Source organism: Myotis yumanensis, unplaced genomic scaffold, assembly GCF_028538775.1.
Source record: "Myotis yumanensis isolate MYYU_CA2020_CCGP unplaced genomic scaffold, mMyoYum1.0.hap1 SCAF_8, whole genome shotgun sequence".
Lineage (NCBI taxonomy): Eukaryota > Metazoa > Chordata > Mammalia > Chiroptera > Vespertilionidae > Myotis > Myotis yumanensis.
Window position 1 is genome coordinate 24,745,814 of NW_027223759.1, and position 25,907 is coordinate 24,771,720.

Sequence of the window (25,907 nt, forward strand, 5' to 3'; positions counted from 1 at the left end):
TTGGAAGGAACTGGGAATTCAAAATGTAGTGGCTTTTCATTGGCTGGGTTGTGACTGTCTCTCATTGGCTGGGCCATTGCCAGGGGAGGGAAAAATCTTCCTCCCTCCTAGTGGGGTATGAGAGCAGAAAACATCTTCCTGCTGGAGGTACAAGGTAGGTATCTTCCTGTTTGGGGCAATCAAGGATGAGTGGTAAGGCCCCCCTATAGGCTCTCCCAACTCCAATCTTGGTTGATGTCTCCCTTATTAAGTTTCACAAAGAAAACTATATAACTAGCCACTATGAGATCTATTGTAAATGTGAGCAGGATTTAAAGACGTTTAAACATTTGGTAAAGGCGAGCATTTTTGTGATTTTCTTTTAAAGGAAAGTGCCCTGTTTCTCTCGGAGCTGGGAATTCTGGCTTGGCCTAGTGTTCGTGTCTCAGAAAGCTGCTGGCAGCTTGTCTTCAGCTTGTCCTTAACCTCAGCGTTGCTGATGGTTTGAGAGTCGGGAGGGGGTTACTAAAGTCAGAGCCGATCTTGAAGTGCTTTCCCCAAAGCCCTTGTTAAATCTACATTTCCTCCCACAAATCAAAACCTGATTAGATAAAGCACTCGGTGTACTCTTGGCTTAAAAATAAGAGAAAGGAAAGAAGGTGACTCTTTTTTTTTTTAATAACCATGTAACCTTCAAAAGATTTGTAGGCATTCAGAATTATGTCATAGTTTGAGAAAACAATTTCTTCATAAAAGACAAGTTTGAAAATACCTTCAGAGATAGGAAACTATAAAAAGTAATTGAGCCCTGGCCGGTTTGGCTCAGTGGATAGAGCGTCGGCTTGCGGACTCAGGGGTCCCAGGTTCGATTCCAGTCGGGGGCATGTACCTTGGTTGTGGGCACATCCCCAGTAGAGGGTGTGCAGGAGGCAGCTGATCGATGTCTCTCTCTCATTGATGTTTCCAACTCTCTATTCCTCTCCCTTCCTCTCTGTAAAAAAATCAATAAAATATATTTTTTTAAAAAATAAAAATAAAAAGTAATTGAAAACATTTAAAGGAGAACTCTTTTAAAAATGGAAAATTACAAAAACTGAAATTAAAAATTTAGTGGAGGCGGGGTTACAGAGTAGATTTTACATCGCTGAAGAGAGAATCAGATGACTGAGAAATAGGTCAGAAGAAATTTTCCTAGATGCTTTCATAGTACCCAATATTTCCCCATCACAACACTTAACCTGTTTCATTTGAATTATCTCTGGCATTATCTCTGCCCTGCATAGCCAATAAGTATGTATTTAAGGAATGAATTATTAAATGTACATCTTTAGATATTTGTTCAATAATTACCTAAAACTGGAACTGTTAAATAAAATGACAGACCTTTATTTCTAGGCCTTTATACCTGAGCCATATCCTCCTGAAAAACAGGAACCTTCAAGGTTCCACCCTTTTGTGATCCAGGAAGTGACTCACGACAAGGAGACACTTCCCCTCATGACTTAGACAAAACTCCCAGCTGCCCCGCCCCCCCCTTATTTACCTGTGACAAGGCCAGACACGGACCCTCCAATTCCCATTCTTCATCTTATAAATGACTTGCTGGACTCAGTCCCCACTGGCCTACCTGGACAAAATACCTTCTACCTTGACTTGACCAAACTTTAGTTAAGCTTCTCTCCATCCTTCAGCCTCTGAACTTGGACCCACTTTCACCCCAGCCAGCACACAGCCCTGCCTGAAGGCCCATCCTGAGGATAAGCTGATTTTAGGGTAAACATGCTCTGACCTACCGTCCTACCACCTCCCACACTCAGGGAGCATCTTCCCAGCCTTCATTCCTCCCTCTGCAGAAAAGCCCCTTTTTGCTTGACCCTTACAGCTCTCACAGTCCCTTCCCACCTCTCGCAGTGATCCTTTCAAACAAAGCCTCTCCTTACCTAAAACAAGGTTTGTTTTTTATTTGACAAAGCAGCACAGAGAATTGAACCCTAGAGCACCCCTGCCTGGCTGCACTGTGGTTCTCACTCTCTAGTATCATTGTGTGGCAACATTTACTTTGCTTTTGCTCCACTGATGCAACACACAATCTTTGGTCTTGCAGAATTCCTTTCAGGAAGGCATTTGAATTCTTCCTCTAACCAAAGAAACATACAAATAGCAAGAAAATGAGGAGAAGGAGTCGTTTTGTTGAGGCTAATATTAGCATGTAATAATGGGTAGGATGGCTGCTCAAACACACAGGGACTCCCTAGCTTCATTTTTATATTCTGAGCACAAGCTTTGGCTGTAGCTATATTCAAATGTAACACAAAAGCACCTTCCACAGCCAAATGGTAAATGACATCTTGTATTTTCTTTCACTTTGTACATTTTAGAGCTGGCTTTCCCAGAATTAATGAGAACCACTAAGAATTTGTGATAGTACCTCCTCAGCTGTGTCTGGATAGTCAATTACCTTGTTTTATTATTGTTTCAAAATGATTGAATAGTTCACACAGGATATGGGTGTTAAGGAGTGCCATAGCACTTAAAAATAATAGATGGAAAATTCATTTTAATCCTGTTGGGACGCCTAGACTATTGATTAACTCCATCAAATATGTGTTTACATTATGTACCAGTTAATTCAGGGACATTAACCTGTAGTAATGAATCGCAGTATTTTTTTTACCCTGTAATATATATTAGAAGTTATAGACTAGATGTTATATCTATTGAAAAACTTATGTAATATTTTATGTTAAATTTTTCATTATCTCCTAGAGAACTGGCCACAAGCTGTAAATCCTAAATTATTTACCAATATAAGTGACTTGTTTACTCTTGTTTCCCATTAGCTTGATAGATCCAAAAAGTGCGATTTTTAGCTAAAACATCTAAATGATCTCCCTTAACACAGGGGGTGTGAAATAGAAAAGCTGCAAAGTAATATAACCAATAAACAACAACAAAAATTGTCCATTAGGTCCTCGCCTCTCAAATGCAGTGTTTTCTCAAGAACTAAGCGGTCTCGATCTCCAGGGAGCCACGGTTCATGCATTGATTCACTTAGTACAGATTTTTATTCTATAATGGACACCAGTAGTTTTAGATTTCCAACATTTTCAGAAACACTGCTTCTATTCAAGCTTGCATCGTCCCTCTCTTTCGCTATCACGTTAACCTTCTAATTAGCTGTTCTTATGACCTTCACATTCCTCCTCCCCACAGCATGAAGCGTGGCCTATTGCAAATGCAAATATGACCAGGAACCACTCTTTAAAACATATTCATGTCCAAGCACCTTAAAATTATCTTACACAATCGGCCCCCTGCCTGAATCTCTACCTTTGTCCTTCCTTCTACCTATTCTCTTCTCCGGAATCACAGAACTCCTGAAGCTCCCCCCCTCCCCAACCCCCTCCACACACTCCCTCCCCAGTCCCTGCGGTTTAGACACACCATGCTCCACTGTATGCTTCCTTCCTAGTGTTCCCCCACCTTGCCTGATCCCACCAGCTCCTGACTGTTAGTCTCAACACAGGCGTTATTTCTAGATAAGCCACCCAGGCACAAATTTGGTCAAGATTCCAATAAGGTTTTTTTCAGCATGAAAGTAGTAATTCTATACATTTCAGAATTGCTAAGGAATCTTTATACCAGAAACCAGATATTATTTGCATTTTAAAAAAGAGCATCAGATCTCCTTTCTCACCTTGTAATTGGTGAGCAACAACTTTTTAGTCATTCATTTATTCATTCAACAAACATCTGACAAGGGCCTATTATGAAATGCTCTGCTGAGTGCTGAGAATTAAGCAGTAAACAAGACAGACTCCATCCCACTCTCCTGGAGTATAGTTGTAGGCAAAACAGACAGTAAAATGTAAATCCACACAATAATTACAGATTGTATGATTATTGTTTAGGCCACAATCAGAGTGAGAGCGGAGACCTACTTTAATGAAGATGGTCAAGAGAGAGTACTTTGCATTAATTTCATTTACCTTAAAGCTTTTGAAGGATGAGAAGGAGCCAGCCAGGTGAGGTGCTGGGGGAGAGAGTGCCAGGCTGCGACCCTGTCAGACACAGTTCCAGACTCTGGGTCTTGAACAAGACATAGCATCCATTTGGGATGAAATTGGGGCTGATAAAATAAAACTGTATAGTCTAAATGCAGGGAGGGCAAAGTTTGATGAAGAAAACTAAAAGCAGGTACAAGGAGAGAGAGTGGTGACAGGCAGCTGGATTAGTTAAGGTGGTCAGGAAGACCTTTCCAAGGAGGTGGCCCTTGGGCAAAGGGCTGACTTGACTTATTTACTTATGACTCACATTTAAACGTTACAGCAAATCTAGAATGTTCAAAAGTTTCAACAGTCTTTCTGGTTTATTTCTGTATTAATTTGGAAACCAATGTGTCCAAGAAGTCTAAAGGGTCCACCAAGCCTTCTAAGAAGATACCTAGATTTAAAAACTAGGAGGCCATGTCTGAGTTGGTTTTCTCCATCTTTAAAACATTTGCTGCGATTCAAATATGGTAAGACATTTCATCCGACATTTGTAAAAATGCTTTCATTGTTCACTGTCCTATGGGCCTCAGCCTTAGAGTAGAATGTGGAGATTGCAGAGGTAGGGCTCAGAGAGAAGAGCATGGAGGCTGTCCGTTGGCCCAGAAGGAGGATGCTGGCAGGCTCAGGTCAAGCCTGGCTCATTACAAAGGGTCACAAGGAGGTTATAGCCTCTCAGTCGTGTTGGGCGGTTCTGACTGTGATGGACGGCTCCTCCTAATAGGGTTAGAGTTAATCACTCACTGGCCAACTGGGACATCAATGGCACCCTGCTCTCCCCCTCCACTTGCCTGTGCTGGCCAAGGGGCTCCCTGCAGTGAGCAGGCGTCAGGCAGGGGACCCACAGGCACTCTTGTCCCTTTCTACTCAAAGACTGGCTCTTCAGCAGCAGAGTCTTGTAACTCCATGGAGAGGAGGACCAATCTCTCTCTGCCTGGCAGCAATCTGGTATTGAAGCCCTCCTGCCAAAAATGAGGAGGACGCAACAGACAGGGGAGAAAGAAAAATAGACAGTCTTTTGAAGGAAAGTCATGATTGCAACCAAAATGAAGAGGGAACTTGATTTTTGGAGTTGATGGGCTAGACCAGTGGTCGGCAAACTGCGGCTTGCGAGCCACATGTGGCTCTTTGGCCCCTTGAGTGTGGCTCTTCCTAAGCCTTAGGAGTACCCTAATTAAGTTAATAACAATATACCTACCTATATAGTTTAAGTTTAAAAAATGTGGCTCTCAAAAGAAATTTCTATCATTGTACTGTTGATATTTGGCTCTGTTGACTAATGAGTTTGCCGACCACTGGGCTAGACAGTATTTACATGTCTACAACCCCTTGTCAACTACAGTGTAATCTTAGTTCTTAGACTATTTTCATCTTAAGAGATGATGAGTTTTTTTGGTCGAGCTCTAAAAGTTGGTGTCATTTACCCCCAAGCAGGTCCTTCCATAGGGTTTACTATACTGGAGATCCTGAAGAATCAGGATGCTGGAGCCCTGGACTAGAACTTAGAATGCTGAGTTCTCACTTCGGGCCTGACCAGGAATATGTCTGCACCTTTTGGTTGGCAGAAAGGTGTTACCAGCAGGCAGAATTAGACCCCAGGGTCAAGGGGGCTGTTCATTCAGTCATTCTCTCTGAGAGGCTTTATTCCTAAGATATGGGACCTCCCCCCGAATTCGGTGCTTAGATACTGTCTCTGTAAGGAAGAGACTATCACATGGTTTAGACATTTCCCAGGAGAGGTTAAATCAGAGAGCAGGGCCAGTTTCTTTCACAGGTGAGATGTGAAGTTTTGGTTCCTGGTGATGGTGAGAGAGGGGAGCAGTGATATAATGACAGTGTGGATCCTACCTTTCACTTGAATGTCTCTGTTTTCAATTTGGAAGGAAGAGAAGTGATGATCAGGAAAGTTGGGGTGGGGGACACAGTGGGAAGTATATAGGAATGTTGATAAACATACAGCTGATTAAGGTTGTTGTGGAGATAATATACTGAGTCTCTAGACATTGGACCAATTTGGCCACCTTCGTTCATGGTCATCTTGTTGACAGTAGTTTGAAATGAGTATTGGTTCTGCCCAGTGTTCATTGCTCAGCCCATGACATCAGACTGAGAACAGAAATAGATGTTGTATAAAAAAGTAGGAGAGCCTACTTGACTACTCCCCCCATTAGATGAGTAGATGCGTATCCAGGGCACCCTCGCCAAAACCCAACATCATCTGTGTTGTCATAAGTGAATTTTCCTCCCTACATCCTGTGATTATGGCTCTTATAATTTTGTTAGCCTGTATATTGAGTTTGTCTTCATATGTGTTTCCTTAACTCTCCATTTCCTCCCAGCCTCTTAACTGCTAATTTAGTTTGCTCTTGGACTGCTGCTGCACTGGTTCTAGCCTGAGAAAATGCAGCCAGCAGTACCATCCATTAGAGACCAAGAACACTTAGACCCGAGGGTTTGGGGATAAAACTCTGTACTGTTCTCATCACCAGTTAGTTCAATGTTAAATTATTTGCCAGCTAAGAGAAGTGGGAAGATTTGGGCATGTGTGAAGGAAACCTAATCCAGACAGACAGAAGGCCACTAACCTTTGAACTTTCTCAAACAAGGACCATTAGGTCAAGTGCTTTTTAAGAATTGTTTTCATGACTAGAAATGGTGTTAATCCCTGCAGGTTACAGCACAGGTTGTGCCCACCTGCACCATAAAACCCAGTTTCTTACTATGCAGTACAGCTGGCTGGTCACACTCAAGGCAAGCCACTGCGATACCCTTGACTGTGATTCAGAACTGGTGTGGATGACCTTGCATGGCTTGACAGTGGAGTCCTTAATCCTTCCAGAAACAAATATTTTGTATATTTCTTTTGTGACCACCATGCAAATCTTTTCTGAATTCTCTTAAGATTGTAGACTGACAGAATCGCTGAAGCAATCTTCAGTTCCCAAGGTTCTTAAACCTGAAAAGCCATTTCTTAATAGCATGAAATGATCCAACTCTGATCAAATGTATAGGGAGGATCTGTGGTGGCTTGAAAAGCTAGGTGTTCAGTATTAATGACCATTGGCCTAAAATCAGATTCATGGTCCATCAAGTTAGCACAGTGGCCACTGAGCCTTCCTTACCACTGTGAGACTTCCTCATACATAGATGCTGCTAGAGACTAGAGAGGCAGGTGAGGGCATGCTTTCTCTTGTCTCAGGGTAATTCCAGACTAGACACTCTCTGAGTCTAAGTATATTCTAGGAAATATTGAGCCTGAACCCCATTTTAATGATATCTATGTGTTATTTGTCAGGTGCTAGGTAGTGGGATATGGAGAAAAGACCGTAGGATTTGGAATAAAAAAAAAAAAAAAAATTCAAGTCCAGTTCCTCCACAGTGATGGCATTATCTTTGGAGAGACATTCACCATCTGCAATCTTCAATTTCCTCATCTGTAAAATGGGAATGACATGATCGTTAAATAATGCCTATGAAAATACACTTAACAAAATCACTGCACAAATATATTATTTAACCCAGCTCCTTCTTAATAATGAAAAGGAGGCTTAACTGTTTTGAAATAACTTTCCTAAAAATATGCTACATCTATGACTTAATTACTAATCTTTGTACTTTTAGTGTTTGTCTTCAAAAATTTCAGAAACAAATATGAGCTTGGAAAAATGGAGAATTAGAAAGAGCTAGAAAACGTTGTAACTTAATTTTTTATTTTTCTCACCTGCCATTTGTTGCTTTAGGTAATATATCTCGTTTTTACAGAACCTGGCATTTGTGAGACCAGTTTTCTGATAGTCTTCTGTGATTTAGAGCATTTGCTCTGTAGTTTCTTGTTTTGGTGCTTCAGGCATGGAATGAAATTTTAAGTTTGAAATCACAATTGCTTCTCCCAGTGATTCACCCCCACTCCCATCCTGTCCCCATAAACATGTGCAAACCCACATGATACACACTATAAAAGAGCCTTGACTTTAAAAGTAAATAAAAATAATGCCTCAAGCAGGAGAGGATATTCATCCATTGAAAACAACTTTTCACACTGGATGGTAAGCAGTGGTCTCTAGAATATTCCCAAATAACCATAACAAAGAAATGCTTTTAATCCACTCCCTGAAGGCACATAGGGGCCTACAAAGCTGTGAGCATTCATTCCAGAGAGAAAAGGAAGACTGAACACTGCTAAACACAACAGGACTAGTGTAGTCAGTTTCCTTTCTTTGGTAAAAATTATTGATCCTAAAAGCCTCCACAGATGAAAGTTGCTCTTAAAATGAATTCTGTGCTCATGGTTTTGAGTAGGTAGGTTTTCACCAGCTTTCTCTGATATTTGTGGTCACCTCCTCAGTGCCCCGTGGAACTGGCTTTCAGGGCTAGAGCTGGGCAGGACATTTGAAGACAAGAATGTTAACACTCCCCATATCTACTTCTATTGAGCCAATATTTGAAGACAATGTCATTAGCATTTGGAACACAGGACACATAGAAGAGGTATTTTAGGACCCATCTTAATGCCTTCTTTCTCTTTTATTAATTGTGATATAATTCCCTTATCATAATGTTTACATTTTTAAAGAGTATAATTCAATGGTTTTTAGTATCTTCACAAAGTTGTGCAACCATCACCACTATCTCCGGAATATTTTAGTCTTCCCAAAAAGAAACCTCATACCCATTGGCACCCCTACACCCCTCTCTCCCAGCCCCAGACAACCACTAACCTACTTTCTCTCTCTATGGATTTGCTTGTTCTGACCATTTCATATAAATAGACTCATGCAATATTTGTCCTTTTCATGCCTGGCTTCTTTCACTTAGCATACTGTTTTCAAGGTTCATCCGTGCTGTAGCATCTATCAGTACCTCATTGCTTTTTATGGGCAAAAAATATTCCATTATAAGGATGGATCACATTTTGTTTATCCATTCATCCACCAATGGATGTTTAGGTTGCCTAAACTTTTTGGCTGTTGTGAAGAATGATGCTGAGAACTTTCGTGTATAAGTTTCTGTGAGGACATATGTTTGCAGTTCTCTTGGGTATATACCTAAGAGTGGAATGTTTGGGTGTCTAGTCTACCTTTCTTCAAATAATTATATTAGTAACTTGAGGAAAAGGGGAATGAGTCTACTCTGGACCCATTAAGAAACAGAAGGGTACATATTGGTAGAGAACCTACGGTTTTGGGGTAACATCTCATTGTTCTCTACTCTCCAACTGCTAAAGAACGATATAACTAATTCCTGACTTATTGAAAATAAATCCATACGTAGACTATAATTCCCAGTGTTTTCTTCCCATGAGCCCTGAGGGCTGTCATACCCTCCTGCCACTTCATCTCCTGCGCCATGATTTCCCCATGATTTCCCCATGGTGAAGGGAGCTATGGGTGTAGCCAAAAGGAAGAAAGATGTCAGAGTTTATCAAAATTTGTGTGTGGATGAAGGGCGTGGGTGAGTATAATTTGAAAAGAACCTATTGATGTTTCCTCCATCCTGCAGTGGACTTAGCTTTTAGTATAATAAGACTGGAGCCTTCACACTGTGGGATGGGGATGCATTGTGGGGAGGAAGACAGTTGGGGGCAGGAAGCAATCTGTGTATAAAAAATGAACATGTGGCTTTGTTTGTGAAATCCTGAAGCTGCTTTACTAGCAATGATGTTATTTTGATGACCTCCTGTTTTCGGACCTATTTGGGTTTTATTTATGCTAGTGTGAAGAGCAAAAAAAATCAGAGATGTGTTTGACACAGTAAACTTGTCATTTTGGATTGTAATACTAGGAAGGGCCATCACACTAAGAGGAAAGGTGCCTCTGCCGGCCTGGAGGAGCCCAGCCAAGAACAGATCCCAGTTGGAAGTCCATCCGGACTGTGAGAGGACCTGCTTCCGGTTAAGAGAATGGGCTCACTAGAGAAGCTTTTTATCTGTTTGGGATCAGCAGTGGACTATCCAGAGAAATGGATTTTCTTCCCAACTATGTTTCCTTTATCCTGTAATCAGGGTAGAAGTAAGAAAATCAGCTAATTCCTCATTGGGAAATGCCACTCCTGTCCCCTCCCCCCCCATCACACACCACATCATCATCATCATCACCACCAGCACCACACAGGGGACCCAGATAGTCTGCTAAGGTGTTAATGCTGTATAATTGCCTTTTCTCCTCTGGGATTTTTCCTTTCCATATAGGCCTTTGGGGCCTGAGCCCAAAAGAATGTGATAGATGTTGGAATGTAATTTGGTCTCTTTGTGTACAAAGCCAAGCCCTCCATTTAGGGCAAGCCCTATCAAGTTAAGCATTATAATTTGCAAACTGAATGATGAAATGGTTCTCTTTTGCCATGGAACTCTTTCTAATACTTTATTTTTTAGAGCAGTCTAGGTTCACAGCAAAATTAAGTGAAAAGTACAGAGAGCTCCCTCACAACCACCCCCACCACCACCACCCAACAGTATCCTGCATTATCAACTCCCACCAGAGTGGGATGTTTGTTACAACTGATGATCCTACACTGACACGTTATAATCACTCAAAGTCGATAGTTTACATTAGGGTTCACGGTTGTGCATCCTCTGGGTGTGGACAACTGTGCAATGACATGTATTCCCCTAATTACAGTGTCACCCAGAATAGTTTCATTACCCTAAAAATCTGCTGTGCTCCGCCACTTCATCCCTCTCTTCCCCTAACGCCTGGCGATCACTGATCTTAGTTAAAAAGTCTTCTTTAACATTCAGCCCAAGCACTCCTGGTCCTCCAGGTTGAACCCACGTCTGTCTCTACAAGTATGCCTACCCATAGAATTCTGTGGATAATTTTCCTCAAAGCATCGCTGCAGTATGATGAGATCCTCTGTTTGTGTGACTGTTTTCCCCACTCAAGGATGGGGGCCTATGGAGAGCGTGGCCCATCACAGGCTTGTTGTAATAAATGTGACGGCAGAGACAGGGCTGACCCCCTGTACGTGGTACTCTTTCCACAAGACTTGAAAAATACAGCTCTGTTGTTGTTCTTGTTTAAAGAGAGCTGCCATTATAGTAATGGTTATTTGAAATTTATTGATCAGAAGCAAGGTGTAGTCCATGGTAATATTTTTGAGTGAAATAGCCAACTGCTCTAATTCTTAAAAACCTCCTTCAAACATAGAAGGCAAAATATAAATAAGTCAAGGGACTCATGAACGTCAAGAAAATTAAATAAGTTTGTTGAAGGAGGGTCACCCAGTCTGTCTTTACTTTATGATCTGAAGGTCTCCTGTCTCCAGGGATTTTAAAGTATTTTTGAGCAAACTAGAGATAGTCATGATGCCAGTAATATTTTGTTTATGTTGGTGAGTGGGGAAGGGGAAGGGTTAGGAATATATCTCAAGCCGCCTCTGAGCAATCCTTGGGAGTCAATATCTACAAGTTTTTCAACTTCCCAGACAAGTCAGTCCGATGTGGTTTTTACAGGTTCGCAGGAGAGAGGCGGAAACATAAAAGAGCGAGCTGGTTTCCAGGACAGTGGCTCCTGGTAATAAGGGGATGGTAAAGAGGTTAAGTTTCAAAGTCCGCATAGAAGCCGCAGCCATGGGATCCGGAGTGATTGTCGCTGAGGCTTTAAAACCTGTGGATGCGGCCTGCTGTGCACAGACAGTGGCTCTTGGTTTTTAACCCGGAGCAAAGTGGCAGTGGAGCACAAAACACATGCAGTGCCTTCTGGGGCTACTGACTCTGCTGGGCTAATGCTCAGGAATTAACCGGCAACTAAAAGAGCTAAAGAAAGCATCAGAATGTGGGAAACCCTAAGGCAAGCTGGCTGACTAATCAAGGTTATTTTGAACTAGTCCTCCCATAGTGGGTTTTGTTTCAAAGCAAGGTAACCCATCCATCACCAGCTAAATAAAGCCCTAGTAAGATCAATACAGTCACGGTAAGACGAGAAAGTTTAGGATTAAAGCCCTTGCCACAGTGACCTGTGCAAGCATACCGTGGAAAGCAGGGCTTCTCAGGTTCTCCTGTGCGCACAACCCACCCAGGAGTCGTGTGGAAATGGGCGCTCCGGTTCAGTAGGTGGGGCTGGGGCCTGGGATCTGCATTTTAAAACAGCACCTGTGTGGTGCAGAGGCCGCCAATGCAGTCACTTAAGCAAACGGTTTGCTTTTTCCTCTTTTATAACAGATCATGAAATTGTCTTCTTGTAAAGCTCTCTGACAAAACAAGTCTGTTGTTAACAGTCCTGTTCATTTCTGGAGGGCTTAGAAGTAAAATTCTTATTTCTGTCTTCTGCTTTAAGAAAAAAAGGAAGGGGGTGGAACTTTCTTCATCCATGGCGTCATGAAACAGTCATTTGAAGAAACTCCAGATTCAGTTGTCTTATTTGGGGCTGAAAATATGACAACATTTATTTTACTGTTGCTTCTGATTTCTTTTTTCATTTTTTAAATGTGTTTTTATTGATTAAAGAGAGAGAGAGAGAGATACATCAATGTGAGAGAGAAACATTGATCAGCTGCCTCCTGCATGTCCCTACTGGGGATCAAGCTGCAACCGGATCATGTGCCCTTCAAACTAGCAACCTTTTGGTGCGTGGGACAACACTCATACAACTGAACCACACAGGCGAGGGCAATGCTTCTGATTATTGAATGAAATTAAATTAAATCCAGTATGTTGCCTACCTATAATAGGAGTAACAGTAGCAAAAAAAATGTTTAGCTAGGAGATCCATAGAATAATCACTGTTCTGGTTAAAACTTGAAAACAATGGCTGGCTGATTTGAGCATCAGATGGTCTTTAGTCCAGGACCATCTTGTGCTTGGACAAGTATATCACATGGTCATGGCACAGAGTTTGAAGGCAAACTCTCTAGATTCTAATCCAATGAGTCCCACTATTTACTGACGGAATATAGTGGTTTACTCACCTGTAAAATGGGTCTGTGCTCTACAGATATTACTGGATTAAGTAAGTAACATCTGTAAAGCTCTTAGAACAGTGGTCGGCACACCTCCGAGCTGTATAAATGCTTGTTAAATATATGACTAAAATAAAGTGAGTCCATGCCACGTCTTAGTTGCTCTGTGGAATCCAGAAGGCCTATTTCTCTTTTTGCCAATTAAATATCACTCTGAAAGCCTTTCCCAGCTGATAGCTGGGTCCGAAAGAAAGAGCTTTTCAGCCACCACACAGGGAAACCCGAAACAAATTCGTGGAGCGTAGGAGTTCATTGATTTTACTTGTCTAGTTAGACTCACCTCGGTCCTTTGGTTTTGCAGCTGGTGATGTACATTGGCCAGGTGGCCAAGGATATCCTGAAGTGGCCCCGCCCCTTTTCCCCTCCGGTGGTGAAACTGGAGAAGAGAGTGATTGCTGAGTATGGAATGCCATCTACCCATGCCATGGCGGCCACCGCCATTTCCTTCACCCTCCTCATCTCCACGATGGACAGATACCAGGTAAGGCACCTGACTCCTCCCCCTCCCGTGGGAGGCTCTCCACACAATGAGGGAACAGAGAGAGGTTCCACTTCAGAGTTTTCTTCCAAAGCTGCTTTGAGGGACTTTGAGGTTCATGAAATGAAGCCTAGGAACTGAAACCTAGTGAGCTGTTGATGGCAATGTCTTCCTAGGTAAAGTGACCTACGATTTAGCATCCAAATCAGGTTGTGCCTAAGAACGAAAGTGGACACCATTAATAATGACACCAGCATAACAGGGACTGTCTGGGAACCAGGGTGTGTGGACTCCCCCTTCAGAAAGCATTTTCCCCCTGAACTGCCTGACGAGACAGCACTTGAATGGGTGCTCACATCCTGTTTGCAACAGACACGAGGCATTTATGATCCTAGTAAATGATCCCCCAGGGCTGAGATGAGTTCACCAAATCCTCCTGCTAGACTTCCCAGGGCCAGGGGCAAAGAGTCTGTGCCCCAAATGACTCCACTCCCAAGGAGGCCTCTGCCCCTGATTGGGGCTCAACCATTAGAAGTAATGGCTCCATGTTTTCTAGAAAATGGTCTAAATTATAGGAGATTTCAATAAATGCTGAAAACAGAAGAATTTCACTTAATATCTGCTTACATGCCAATTAGTGTCAGGCCTTTCAAAAGTTACATTATTCCTGCAATGAAGTTCTGTTTTGCCTGTCTGAGAACTCTTGCCCTAGTTTTGTTTAATTTCATAATTCTCCCTTTGATCCATTGGAAAAGGTAGATTTCATGAAGTCTAGCAGTCCTATTCATAAATGACAGCAATGTTTTGCCCTGTTCCCACACACCCAAGAAACCCATTCTATATGCCAGGGTGTACAGGATGGGGGGTCAGCCTGGTGGGGTTGGAAGAAGATAAGATTAGTATTGGGTCCGGGCTCCACCTTTGCGGTCATCTACCTGGTCACGTGGGGTCAGACCTCAGTTTCCTAAATGGGAAAGGGACAGGTGTAAGGAATATCTCCGAGCAGTTACAGTAAACTTGTAACTTTCTTCAGTGTCATGTCAGGATCAGAAATGTCTGAGTGCCCCAGTACCATCTGAATTAATTTAATGTAGGTTTCTGAGCTAGGCCACACCCAGCGGGTGCCTGTGGGCCCAGCATCAGCCCCCACTGGGCTGCTCTCATCTCCAGAGAGGCCTATGAACATGCTGATGTGACTTTGGGGGGAAAAAAAACCCAAACACAGCAAGTAGAGGCTCACCGCAGGGATACCAATGCCACCACCATTTATACGCTCATTTTGAGGCCACCTGGGCCTTTTAAACAAATTCTTTTAGTTCACATGATGCAACAGTTTTCATAAGGCCTGGGTTGTTATGGTCTTCTTTCCTGTTTAACTTTAGAGGTAAATATATTTAGCTACTTGAGTTATTGCTCCTAACTAACACTAAATATGGGATTCATTTGTACAAATATGTAGTGAGCTTGATACCAGACTCTAATTTCAGAATGCATTGACTCAATTTTAGCACATTTTTGATGAAAAACTGACACCCAGTTAATGATAAACTGTAAGAAATGAGATATAGCCAAGTATCTCTGTACCCACATGTTATGTTGGAAAGGCTGTGCTGGACTTGGCCTCAGAAGGTGTGGCTTCTGGTTCTGACTCTGTCACTTCTGGCTGTGTGACCTTGGGAAAGTCACTTTGCCTCTCTGAGCCCCAGCTCCTGTTCGGAAGATCAACTATGATGATTGATGGGGAAGCATCTTTGTGCTCAAGTTTAATACTAATATAACTTGTTGTGATCAAGGGTTTCCTCATTTGTAGAATGTGGCTAATGATAGAACCTACCTCATAGAGTTGGGTGAAGATGAAATGAGATTGTGATTATAAAGTGCTTTGCATAATATAGGCAGTTCTCCAGTGTCTTTATTCTTCTCCATGGAAGACCACAGACATTAGACCTGGAAGCACATGGGTTATATCTCCATGTATAGTTCATAAGCAGAATATTCGTATGTTCTTATATGATTCGGCACCAGCCACATTCCTTGGTCAGCTATCCCACCAGCAAATGTTGAGATTTAGTAAAGTTGATTCTGCCTTGACATCTGGGCATAGATATGTCCATTCTTAGCCTGGGCCCATTGCTGCCAAGCTTCATCACGGCAGCACATGTGAAGTAGGTGACTGGACTTCCTGATCCTAGCGCTGTCTATCTGGCCCCTTAATCAGCACTGTATACTTCATACTTTTTACTCTAAGCATAGGTGGAAATAAATAATTATCTACTCCACTGATGCAGCCAGCACAATAGCTGTGGACATGAGTCTTCAAGCCCCGTTCTGCTAGGTCTCATGTTGTGAAACTTCCTCCTAGAACTAGATCCCCAGGCATCTTGCCCTTTCTTCCCTCTGTTTTCCCTTTTCCACGTGTTTCAGGTCATCAGGCCGCTGGCCTAGGGCATGCGAGGTCAAGACAGCAGTCACTGGATCAGGAGTCCTGTTCCCTTCTATCGAATTGACTGTGTGTGTGTGAGAGAACGTGAGATCAAGCCCTTGTTGCCTTTCTTCCCTACAGTATCCCTTCGCTCTGGGGCTGGTGATGGCTGTGACGTTCTCCACGTTGGTATCTCTCAGCAGGCTCTACACGGGGATGCACACGGTCCTGGTAAGACATTTTGGTTGGGTCTTGGGGTGATCGTCTACGTCAGCGGTTCTCAACCTGTGGGTCTCGACCCCTTTGGGGGTTGAACGACCCTTTCACAGGGGTCGCCTAAGACCATCGAAAAACACATATATAATTACATATTGTTTTTGTGATTAATCTCTATGCTTTAAATATGTTCAATTTGTAACAATGAAATTGGGGGTCACCACAACATGAGGAACTGTATTAAAGGGTTGCGGCATTAGGAAGGTTGAGAACCACTGGTCTACGTAATATTGTGGCTGGTGTGTCAGTGTGTTCTTCACACGGTATTTTTTATAAAGCTGTTTGCATATGTAATTACATTTTTCATCAGGCCAGTGAGTTAAGTAATTATTATTTTATGGCACATCCATAATAATGGTAATGAATTATTAAGATAATATCAAGGAGGCTGAGCTGGGCTAGATTCTCGTGACTTTGAAGATGGGCTGGAACAGTGACAGAGACTTGCATCATTTATTTTCATGTTGGTTTACTGCTGATGAAGCAAGCAATGCAGGGAAAACACCCAGGGCCAAGGATGGGATGAGTGGATGCAGTTCCCCACTTAGGTCCTTGCAGAGATGGGCCTGAATTTCAGAGGTCTCAGCTGCCCTTGTAGGATGAGGGTCCTGCAGATGGGAAGAGCCCAGAATCCTTTTGTGCTGTCCTCAGCTGGAAGTGGTGGGAGTACAGAGATACACATTCATTTATATACTCATTGTCAGGCCCCTGGGCCTCCTTAAAAGAGTCTTTGTAGCCCACATGGTGCAACAGTTTTCATAAGGCCTTAGTGGTTATGGTCTTCTTTCCTGTTTAATCCTTAATGGTAAGTATATTTAGCTATTTGGGTTATTGCTCAAATAGGATCACCTGCATTTAAAGATCTGTCCACCCTTTTATGTTATTAGGGATTTTTTTCCCAGGCTGCCACACTTGGCACAGTTAAAATGGCATAGAATTCTATTCCCTAGAGTACCAGCCAGTTGCATGGATTTCAAAGAGCTTATGGTTTTTGTCCTTTTATTGTTTGGGGAATCAACTTAAAAATTCACCATTCACTGATTTGTAAAATTCTTCTTAGTTGCTTATAACCCTGCCTCCCAAGTCTGATTGAAAAGGGAACCAATTTATCACCAGAATTAATATCCATCCTGACACAAATGACAGGGAAGTAATATTCTCTGTCACTGAGGTCGTCCAGCCTCATCAAAGACATTGCACAGCCATCTTTGACATTGCTAGGATGGTCTGCAGAGCAGCACTGATATTTTTAAGTGTCCTAGTGTGATCCAGGCTGCAAAGCATTCGCTCAGGGAGTTCTGCTTTTGCACAGAGAGCCAGGCCTCAAGGGTTCAGGCCCACATGCCCCGGGTCAGGGATAAAGGACTGGGAGGATTTACTTTTGCTTGAAGTGTAAGACCCACGTCACCGGATCTGCCAGATTTTCAGGTCTTTCTCTTATACTGCTTTACGCATCAGTGTTTCTACATCAGAATATCACTTTAGGATTTTCAAAGGTGGTTCTATCACTTTTAAGTACGGAATTCCTGTCATTCAGAGGTGTTTGTTATTTTAAGCGTTGCAAAAAAAAAAATCACTCTGGAAGCTCAGACCACCACGTTCAATGAGGAGTCCGCATTGACCTCTGCGATTCAGCGAGGTGAGATAGTCTTTGCCATTCATAATGGGGTCCCAGGACCACAGCCTCAGCCTCACCTGGGAGCTGGTTAGAAATGCAGGCTCTCAGGCCCCACCTGGACCTGCTAAACCAAAACCTGCATTTTAACAAACTTCCCACAGATTCTAATGTGAGATACAGTTTGAAAAGCATGGAAACCGTCTATGCTCACATCCCAGCAAATATAGGGACAAGGCCAATTAAATTTCAACCTGCACGGGCCTGTTCAACAATTACATCCCCTCGAACATGACTTTCCTCTGGCCTCTGGTTGCTCAGAGGCCCTCTGCCCACCAGAGTTGAGAAGCATCGCTGAGATGTTTGGCTGTGTCTTCTAGCAGATTGCCCTTCCCCGCACTTGTCATTCCTGCAGGGTGCTGAGCAGGTGTCGATGAGGATGTTATAACCTGCCTGGCAGCTTGTTGGAGCTGATGTCCCAATCCCTTGGGCCTCCCACACCCTGTGATTCATCATAGCTAGAGCTGTTCATATTCATGTGAATTATACGGGGGGGCGGGGGGGGAGGGGTAAATTTTGTGTGTTTCATGAAGCTCTACTGTTTGAACTTAGATTTCTGTGAAGCCAAGACAAGAAAGTGATTATGTCCTAAATCATGTTGTAAATGGAACAGAATTTAGAAATATGTAGTATAGCTAAATATCTTTCTAGTTAATATTATAAAAACATGGGATAATATTTATTTATATCATCATATTAAGAAACATAATACCTGCTTTATTTACTCTTTTAGCACACCAGTGCCATTAAATAAAACAAAAAAGAAAACAAGATAAAACTGGTAATTGTTGTCATATGGAATATGCATATTCAATCATTCAAGATAATTAGTCATATGAATAAACATTGAAATCTCTACTTGCTAGAGTATAATCTTGAAATGGTAAAATCATACTCTTGCCCAAATATAAAACGAGTCGGTGTCAGAGACTTCAACTCATTAATTAGTGAAGGAGCCAATAAGAGTAAAGATGAACTAAATATTTACATATCATTTAATAAAGAAATATTATATTAAGATTGCTGGGCTGTATACAAAACTAATTACTGTCCTACAGACTGTAACCTTTGGCGTTATAATTTCCACTGAACAGAAATTGTTTGCATCTCTACCAAACAAAGATCTATCAGCTGTCACTTCACTAAATCTGAGACCTTTAATCCATAGTAAACAGTGAGTTGAACAAAGTACTTTCCCTTCTATAATCCTTTGCCCCCATATACCTTGAAATATTTTTGTCATATATCCAAGTTTTATATAATTCTTCATAACACACTTGTAGAAATCTATTTTTGTTAATATGTCACCATAATTTTTTTAATCCTCACCGAGGATATATTTTTTGAATTGATTTTTAGAGAGAGAGGAAGGGAAAGAGGGAGAAACATCAATTGGTTGCCTCCCGTACACCCCCCGACCAGGGATCAAACCCACAACCTAGGCATGTGCCCTGACCAGGGATCAAACCCGCAATCTTTTGGTGCAGCTCCAACCAACTGAGCTGCCCGGCCAGAGCATGTCACCATGATTTTTAATGAAGGTTTAAATATGCTCGGTCTCCAAGCAGGCATTCATTCTCAAATCGCAGAAGGTGAACGCTGGCATGCTTTTTCTAACTCTTATAGTTACTCCAGAGCTTCAGTGAGTTTTCAAAGAGTCTTTTTCAAAGCTTTCTTATCACTATAGATGGCCATGCTTAGTGATCCCGAGCCCTAGATTTGTGCTCAGATATCTGAGGTGGTTCAGAGAAGTCGTGACACAGAGGGAGGGGCACAGGGACAGCGTCCATCTATAGCCATGAGTATCAGGCAATTCTGCTGCTCACGGTCACACCACGTGCTTCCTGCTCCTGACTGACCCTGTGGACATCAGTGTGTTTCAATAGGAAATTAATATTTTTGAACATAGGCATTCACTCTTTCTCTCCTATACATATGCTAATTATGTGACCTGTATGTTTCTCTCTGCAATCATTTATATTCATATTCATGAACAATGCACCCATCTTGCCATTTGGCTTCTATTGAATCTCATCTGCATTATTCTCAGAAATTCAATTAATGGTGAGCTGGAATGGAAAAGAGTATTGGAGTGTGTCAACTAGGAAACATTGGTCTATAACTTCAAATTATTTTCTAGAATAATTACAGTGTTTGGGGGTAGAGGTTTTTTGGTATTTTTTTGGGGGGGGGTTGTTGTTGTTTTAATGTCAGGGTCTGCTCGAATTCAGAGCTCTCACTGCATCTACAAAGAAGCGGGTCCTGGCTTTTACTTCCCTCCTGGCTTTAGCTGCTCCGTAAAGGCAGCCAAGGGCAGAGAGGGCCCTTCACGTTCTCAGCAGGGGACCGAGCAGAGGGGAAGATGCTCGAATCATAGAGTTTTCAGCATAAATAGTTCCAAGATCTGAATGCATTCTTTCCTAACAATTGAATGAATGGGTTTGTTCGGGCCCCTTCTTTCTCCTTAGTTAATCCTGCGTTGTGTTGGTCGCTCAAAAGCATTCTTCAGAGAAGATGTTTGGAGATAGAATGTAAATTTGTCGCTGTAAACTGCGTATGGGACTGTGATGTAGAGTCAGAATTCACAAATTCTGGGAGTTCTCCGGGTGAGGGCCTGCTGTTGAAATATCTAGAGGTGTTTACCAGAAGGAGTGTTCTTTTCGCCAAGAATTAAGATCACTATTTTATGTGTTGATATAAGCGTTTGCTAACATTTGTCCTGATGCTTGGGATGGCTCTATTAGCATTCTTTCCTGACACTTTTGTCTATATTGTTGTTCTCTGAAATGAGATATAATAAAGCTCAAGCTTTTATCTGAATACTAAGTTTTATAACGAAATGACAGTAGGTACAATAATCAAAGGGATGTAGATCTTTCTGCATCTTATCTTTAGAAAATGTTAGTTTCTTTTTTAAATAATTTGATTTCTTTTTAAATAATTTGAAAGACTTTGAACCTTGAATGGTAAGTTGAATTAAAGATTGATTATATTTCAAACAATGTGATCTGTAGGATAGCACTGGCAACGTCTTTTGTGTGCTTTTGTCTTAAAGGTTACTTACATCATGGGGCAATGATGTGTTGATTATCACATAGATTCTTGGGGGCATTTCAATTTTGGGCATGATATGAAAACATAAGTATTTGTTATTCCTATTTTTGTCCATTTTGAAACATTCTGATTTTAACATCCTGATTTCTTCTCTTTGATTACGTTTTATTATAATAAAACCAATAGGCGTTAACTAGAAAATTTAGAGAATACTGCAAAGCATGGAGAAGATAATCATCACCTGTAATATGCACACATAAAAAAGTACTCAACATTTTAGTTTATTTCTTTTTGATGTCTTACCCATGCATGCAGCTATATACCATATAAAGTTAGGGTCATCCTTTGTGTAAAGTTTGAATTATGCTCAATATATCTCATTTATGGTTGGTTACTTCGAAACAAACACACACACACACACACACACACACACACACACCCAAATTGCAGAAAAGTATCTTTTCAAATGGAAAATGTTCCTGCTGTCATTAGATAAGAAAGCAGTACGCATTTTAATCTCATTTTTGGTGTACTGTGCCAAACACATGACCGGGCGTGCAGTTCCAAAGAAATCACCCCCTGACTTCAAATCTGCCAGAAACCAAACAGCAGATGCAATTCCAGGTTGGAGATTTGTGAGCTTTTATGGTTTCTGTGAATTTAGTAGCTTGAAAAAAATTCATGTAAAAGTTGTTCAAGAAGTTTCAAGCACTACAGTTCCTATTTTTAGAAGCTGTTTAGCATAGTTTGTTATTAAAAACTTAGAGCCCCAAATTAGAAATCTCATGAGCGATGGTTCAAGTATTTTCCTTACAGAAATACCTAAATGTCTTTTTACCGCCTTTTATGGCTAAAAATCCAACTGTGTGGCTAGAAGAAAAAAACTACACCAGCAGCCACACTGACTAAAAGTACTTTTGCTTAAGTGCTGAATCTGTGGGCCAAAATAGTCTGGTCTCCTGGTGTATTGAAGATGAACAGAATTCATTGTAGAATGAATATCCCAACCAGATGCCTGGGAATTTGATAACTGCAATTACAGAGGAAGACAGAGAGGGAAGGCAATTTTTCTTTTATGTATTGGAACAGTGCATATTAAATACTCTAGATGTGCAGGATAAGAGAAGGGCACTAAATTCTCCAGTCACGACGACGGAATGTCTGCTGCATATTAGGCACTGTGCTGGGAATGAGGAATCCTGCATACGTGCAGGAGAGATCGTCTTTACTGACCGGGTTATAACCCACTCGGGCAAAGCCTGTGAACTTAGGACCTGCAGCAAAGGCAATATAAGGGAAGGGCCTTTTGAGTAATATTGAGCAAGTGCCTTCACGTGCAGTTCAGGGAGAGGTTATTTGCAACTGTGGTGATACCTGAAGCCTTACGTGAATTGATAAGGTTTTGATAGGGTTCAAGTGCGCTACACATAAAAGGAATGCAAAGCTCTCATGATAAAACTGCACGAGGCACGTTTAGGCAAAGCAAGTAGACCTGTGTGGCTGCAGTGGAAAGTTCAGATTGGAAAGTAGTGAGAGAAACCCTGGAATGATAGCTTAAGTCAACCCATAGCACGCACAACTCTGACCTTTGATTGATAGGCTACTATTTCTCAGTGTTTCCTATTGGGACTCACTAACATCAGCATTGCCTTAGGGTGTTTTATTATTGATTTTGAGAGAAAGAGAGGAAGAGAGAGGGAGACAGAAACATGCCTCCCGCATGCCCTACTGGGGATAGAGCCCGAAACCAGGTATGTGCCCTGATTGGGAATTGAACCCGTGACCTCTTGGTGCATAGAGCAATGCTCAACCACTGAGCCACACCAGATGAGCTACATCAGTGATGGCGAACCTTTTGAGCTCGGCGTGTCAGAATTTTGAAAAACCCTAACTTAACTCTGGTGCCGTGTCACATATAGAAATTTTTTGAGATTTGCAACCATAGTAAAACAAAGACTTATATTTTTGATATTTATTTTATATATTTAAATGCCATTTAACAAAGAAAAATCAACCAAAAAAATGAGTTCGCGTGTCACCTCTGACACGTGTGTCATAGGTTCGCCATCACTGGGCTACATCATGCTTTTTAAAATTTCACATCCGAGCCTCCTCCTCCTTTCCAGCCACAGAGCTCCCACCTGTGAGCGTGCCATGGGTAGATTGAACTGGTTCCTACAAGTGGAACTGGGTGTTTCCAGTCTCTTGCCGTTATAAGCAAACTACAGCTGACAGCTTGTAAATGCCTCATTTCAGATGTGGGCAGGTGTATCCGTGTGGTCCAGTCCCAGAGTGAGATTCTGGGTCAGAGGTTAAATGAACTTGTAATTTTAAAAAATATCTCCAAGTTCCTCCCTATAAGGCTTGTGCCATTTTGCATTCATATGATTAATAGACAGTCCCTTTTCCCCTCTCCTGTTTCATCAACAGGATGTCACACTTGCAGATTATTGTTAACGATGGTAGGCGAGGGGCACATTCTCAGCATGGGGTGGAGGTGAGGAGGGAACATGTTGGGAACTTCAGAGTCTAGCACACTACTTTACACTCAGCAGCAGTTCACTCAGAAGTGTTACTCGGTGCCAACGAAAGAGATCACTAGCTTTTTAATTTTTGATTGAAATGTAATTTTTATAAAAAATTAACAGTGGAATTGACTGTTTTGGGTGTATAGTTCTGTGGATTCTAATACACATAGATTTGGGTAGACACACCCACAATACAAAATAGTTCCATCACCCCAAAAAAACTCCCTCATACTATCCCTTTGTAGTCACACACTCCCCCCACTTTTGGGTGCTGGCAACTACTGATCCCATCTCCATCACTATAGGTACATCTTTTAGAGAATTTCATACAAATAGAACCATACAGTATGTAGCCCTGAGAGGATGTTTTTTTCCTCTCTGCATAATTTCCTGGAGATTTCAAGCTGTTGCTGCATCTGTAGTTGGTTGCTTTTTATTGCTGAGAAATATTCTGTTGTATGATTGTAGCACATCATACACTGGTTTGCAACCATAGTAAATATGGTTCCTATTCACCCCTGAATGACATTGTGGTTGTTTCCAGGTTTTGGTGATTATTAATAGAACTGCTTAAATATTCATGTCCAATTTTTGGGTGAATATAAGTGTTAATTTATCCTCACCATAAATCTCTTTATGGGTAAGTTTAGGTACATTTCCATCTGTTTAAGGGGTGTCCATAGTCCTTTTCTATAGACTGCTCACTTCCTTTACTCATTTTTCTGTTTGATTGTGGGTGATTTTTATTTTAGACAAGTTGGTTTGTGGGGCTCATGGTGCCTCTGGGTGGAAATGTCTAGCATTCTGGCCCAGCCAATGTAGCTCAGCTGTTGAGCATCAACCCAGCAACCAAGAGATCATCAGTTTGATTCCTGGTCAGGACACGTGCCCTGGTTGCAGGCTCAATCCCCTGTGAGGGATTCTGCAGGAGGCAGCTGATCAATGAGATTTCTCTCCCATTGATATTTCTATCTCTCTATGCCTCTCCCTTCCTCTCTATAAAATCAATAAAAACATATTTTTAAAAATGTCTAGCATTCTGTTAACAAGTTCAGGACTAAAGTTTGCGAGAGACACCTGAAGACATGGATGTGAGAGTCACACTGACAGATAATGGAAGGTAGGCCCATACTAACTCTTCAGGGGAGAAAACACGCAAGGCTTAAAGACAGAATCTATGGAAATGCCCATGTTTAGGATGTGGAAACAGGAGAAAGATCTAAAGGAGAGACTTCTTAAGGGTTAGAGAAGAGCTAGGCTGGTGCAGGGTAACATTAATAAAAACTGAATATTAAAGGTCTGCTAAATAAAAGGGTGTAAATCCACAGGTCACAGTGTTCAGAAGAAGAAAGACTGTCTCCTTCCAAGAATTCCAAGTCAAAGCCCTACAGCTCATTTCAATTGGGCTAGCCTAGGTCACGTAACCACTCTTATACTGATCACTGCCACTAGGAGATACAGTGCACTGATTGGCTTACCTAGGTCATGTGCTCCAATTCCATAATTTCCCAGAACCTCATGGATTCCCAAGGGAAAATATGAGGCTCTTTGGTCAAAGACATAGATGCTGAAAGAAACAACCGCCAAGTGTCTGAGTGGCCTTTGAAAATGGTATATTCTAAGTCTAGGAATTTAAACAGCACTTGTGTTTCACATTGAGGAAGTGGAGGCAACTGGTACAGAACATCTAATCTGAAAGTGTGACTTAATTTTGGTAACCAGGATGCTTAAATGAAGGATTTTTCCTTTTTTCAAAAATCAGTCAACATCAGTGCATATGAATAGGCATGGGGAAAGGAATCATGGGAAAGGAGACCATGGGGATCATTGGGGAGAAAGATGGTGGCGGAAGAAAGAGCAGGTGAAGCCCAGGTGCCATGTGGAGACAGTGGGGCCACGAGGCTTCCTCTGAGGAGGCAGGCGGTCTCCCCCATCCACTCTTGCTCCTCCATCTGTTCTCCTCACTGAAGTCAGAATGATCCTTTAAAGGTGAAAGTCTCCTTAAGCTGGTACCCAGTGAGAGCTACTTCAGTGGCTCCCCTTTGCTCCCACATGCAATCCTCATGGAGTGGATCGGACTTCAGGATCTTGTCCGAAGTGTCTCCGACCTGTGTTTGCTCTCTATTCTCCAGCCCCAAAGGATCACCGAGATGCACACACACTAGCCTCATTCCCTCTTGAATTATAGAATTTCAGGCCCACTCATCCTGAAATTTACTGTAGCCTCGGTGATTTTTCCTATGGTTTAATTCTCACCCCTTGTTCGAGATGTCATTAGGAACTAAGCAAGAGAAATAATGAAGTTATTATAAAATGAAAGACCAATTCTTTAGAACTCTATTATATATATATATATATGAAAAACGAGTGGAAAGCAAGATGCCAGAATATAGACAAAGTTGGCTCTAGGTAGTGGAAATATTAAAGGTCTGCTAAATAAAAGGGTGCAAATCCACAGGGAACAGTGTTCAAAAGAAGAAAGAACATCTCC

At 41.9% G+C, this 25,907-nt stretch overlaps 1 protein-coding gene across 1 annotated transcript in view; it reads left to right on the forward strand.

The window, feature by feature from the left end:
- Positions 1 to 25,907, forward strand: part of SGPP2 (sphingosine-1-phosphate phosphatase 2) — an 82,716-nt gene that overhangs the window by 51,912 nt on the left and 4,897 nt on the right. The window contains exons 3-4 of the mRNA XM_070422234.1: positions 13,285 to 13,464; positions 16,025 to 16,114. Of these exons, the coding sequence (XP_070278335.1) occupies positions 13,285 to 13,464; positions 16,025 to 16,114 (270 nt within the window). The remainder of the gene's footprint in view (positions 1 to 13,284; positions 13,465 to 16,024; positions 16,115 to 25,907) is intronic.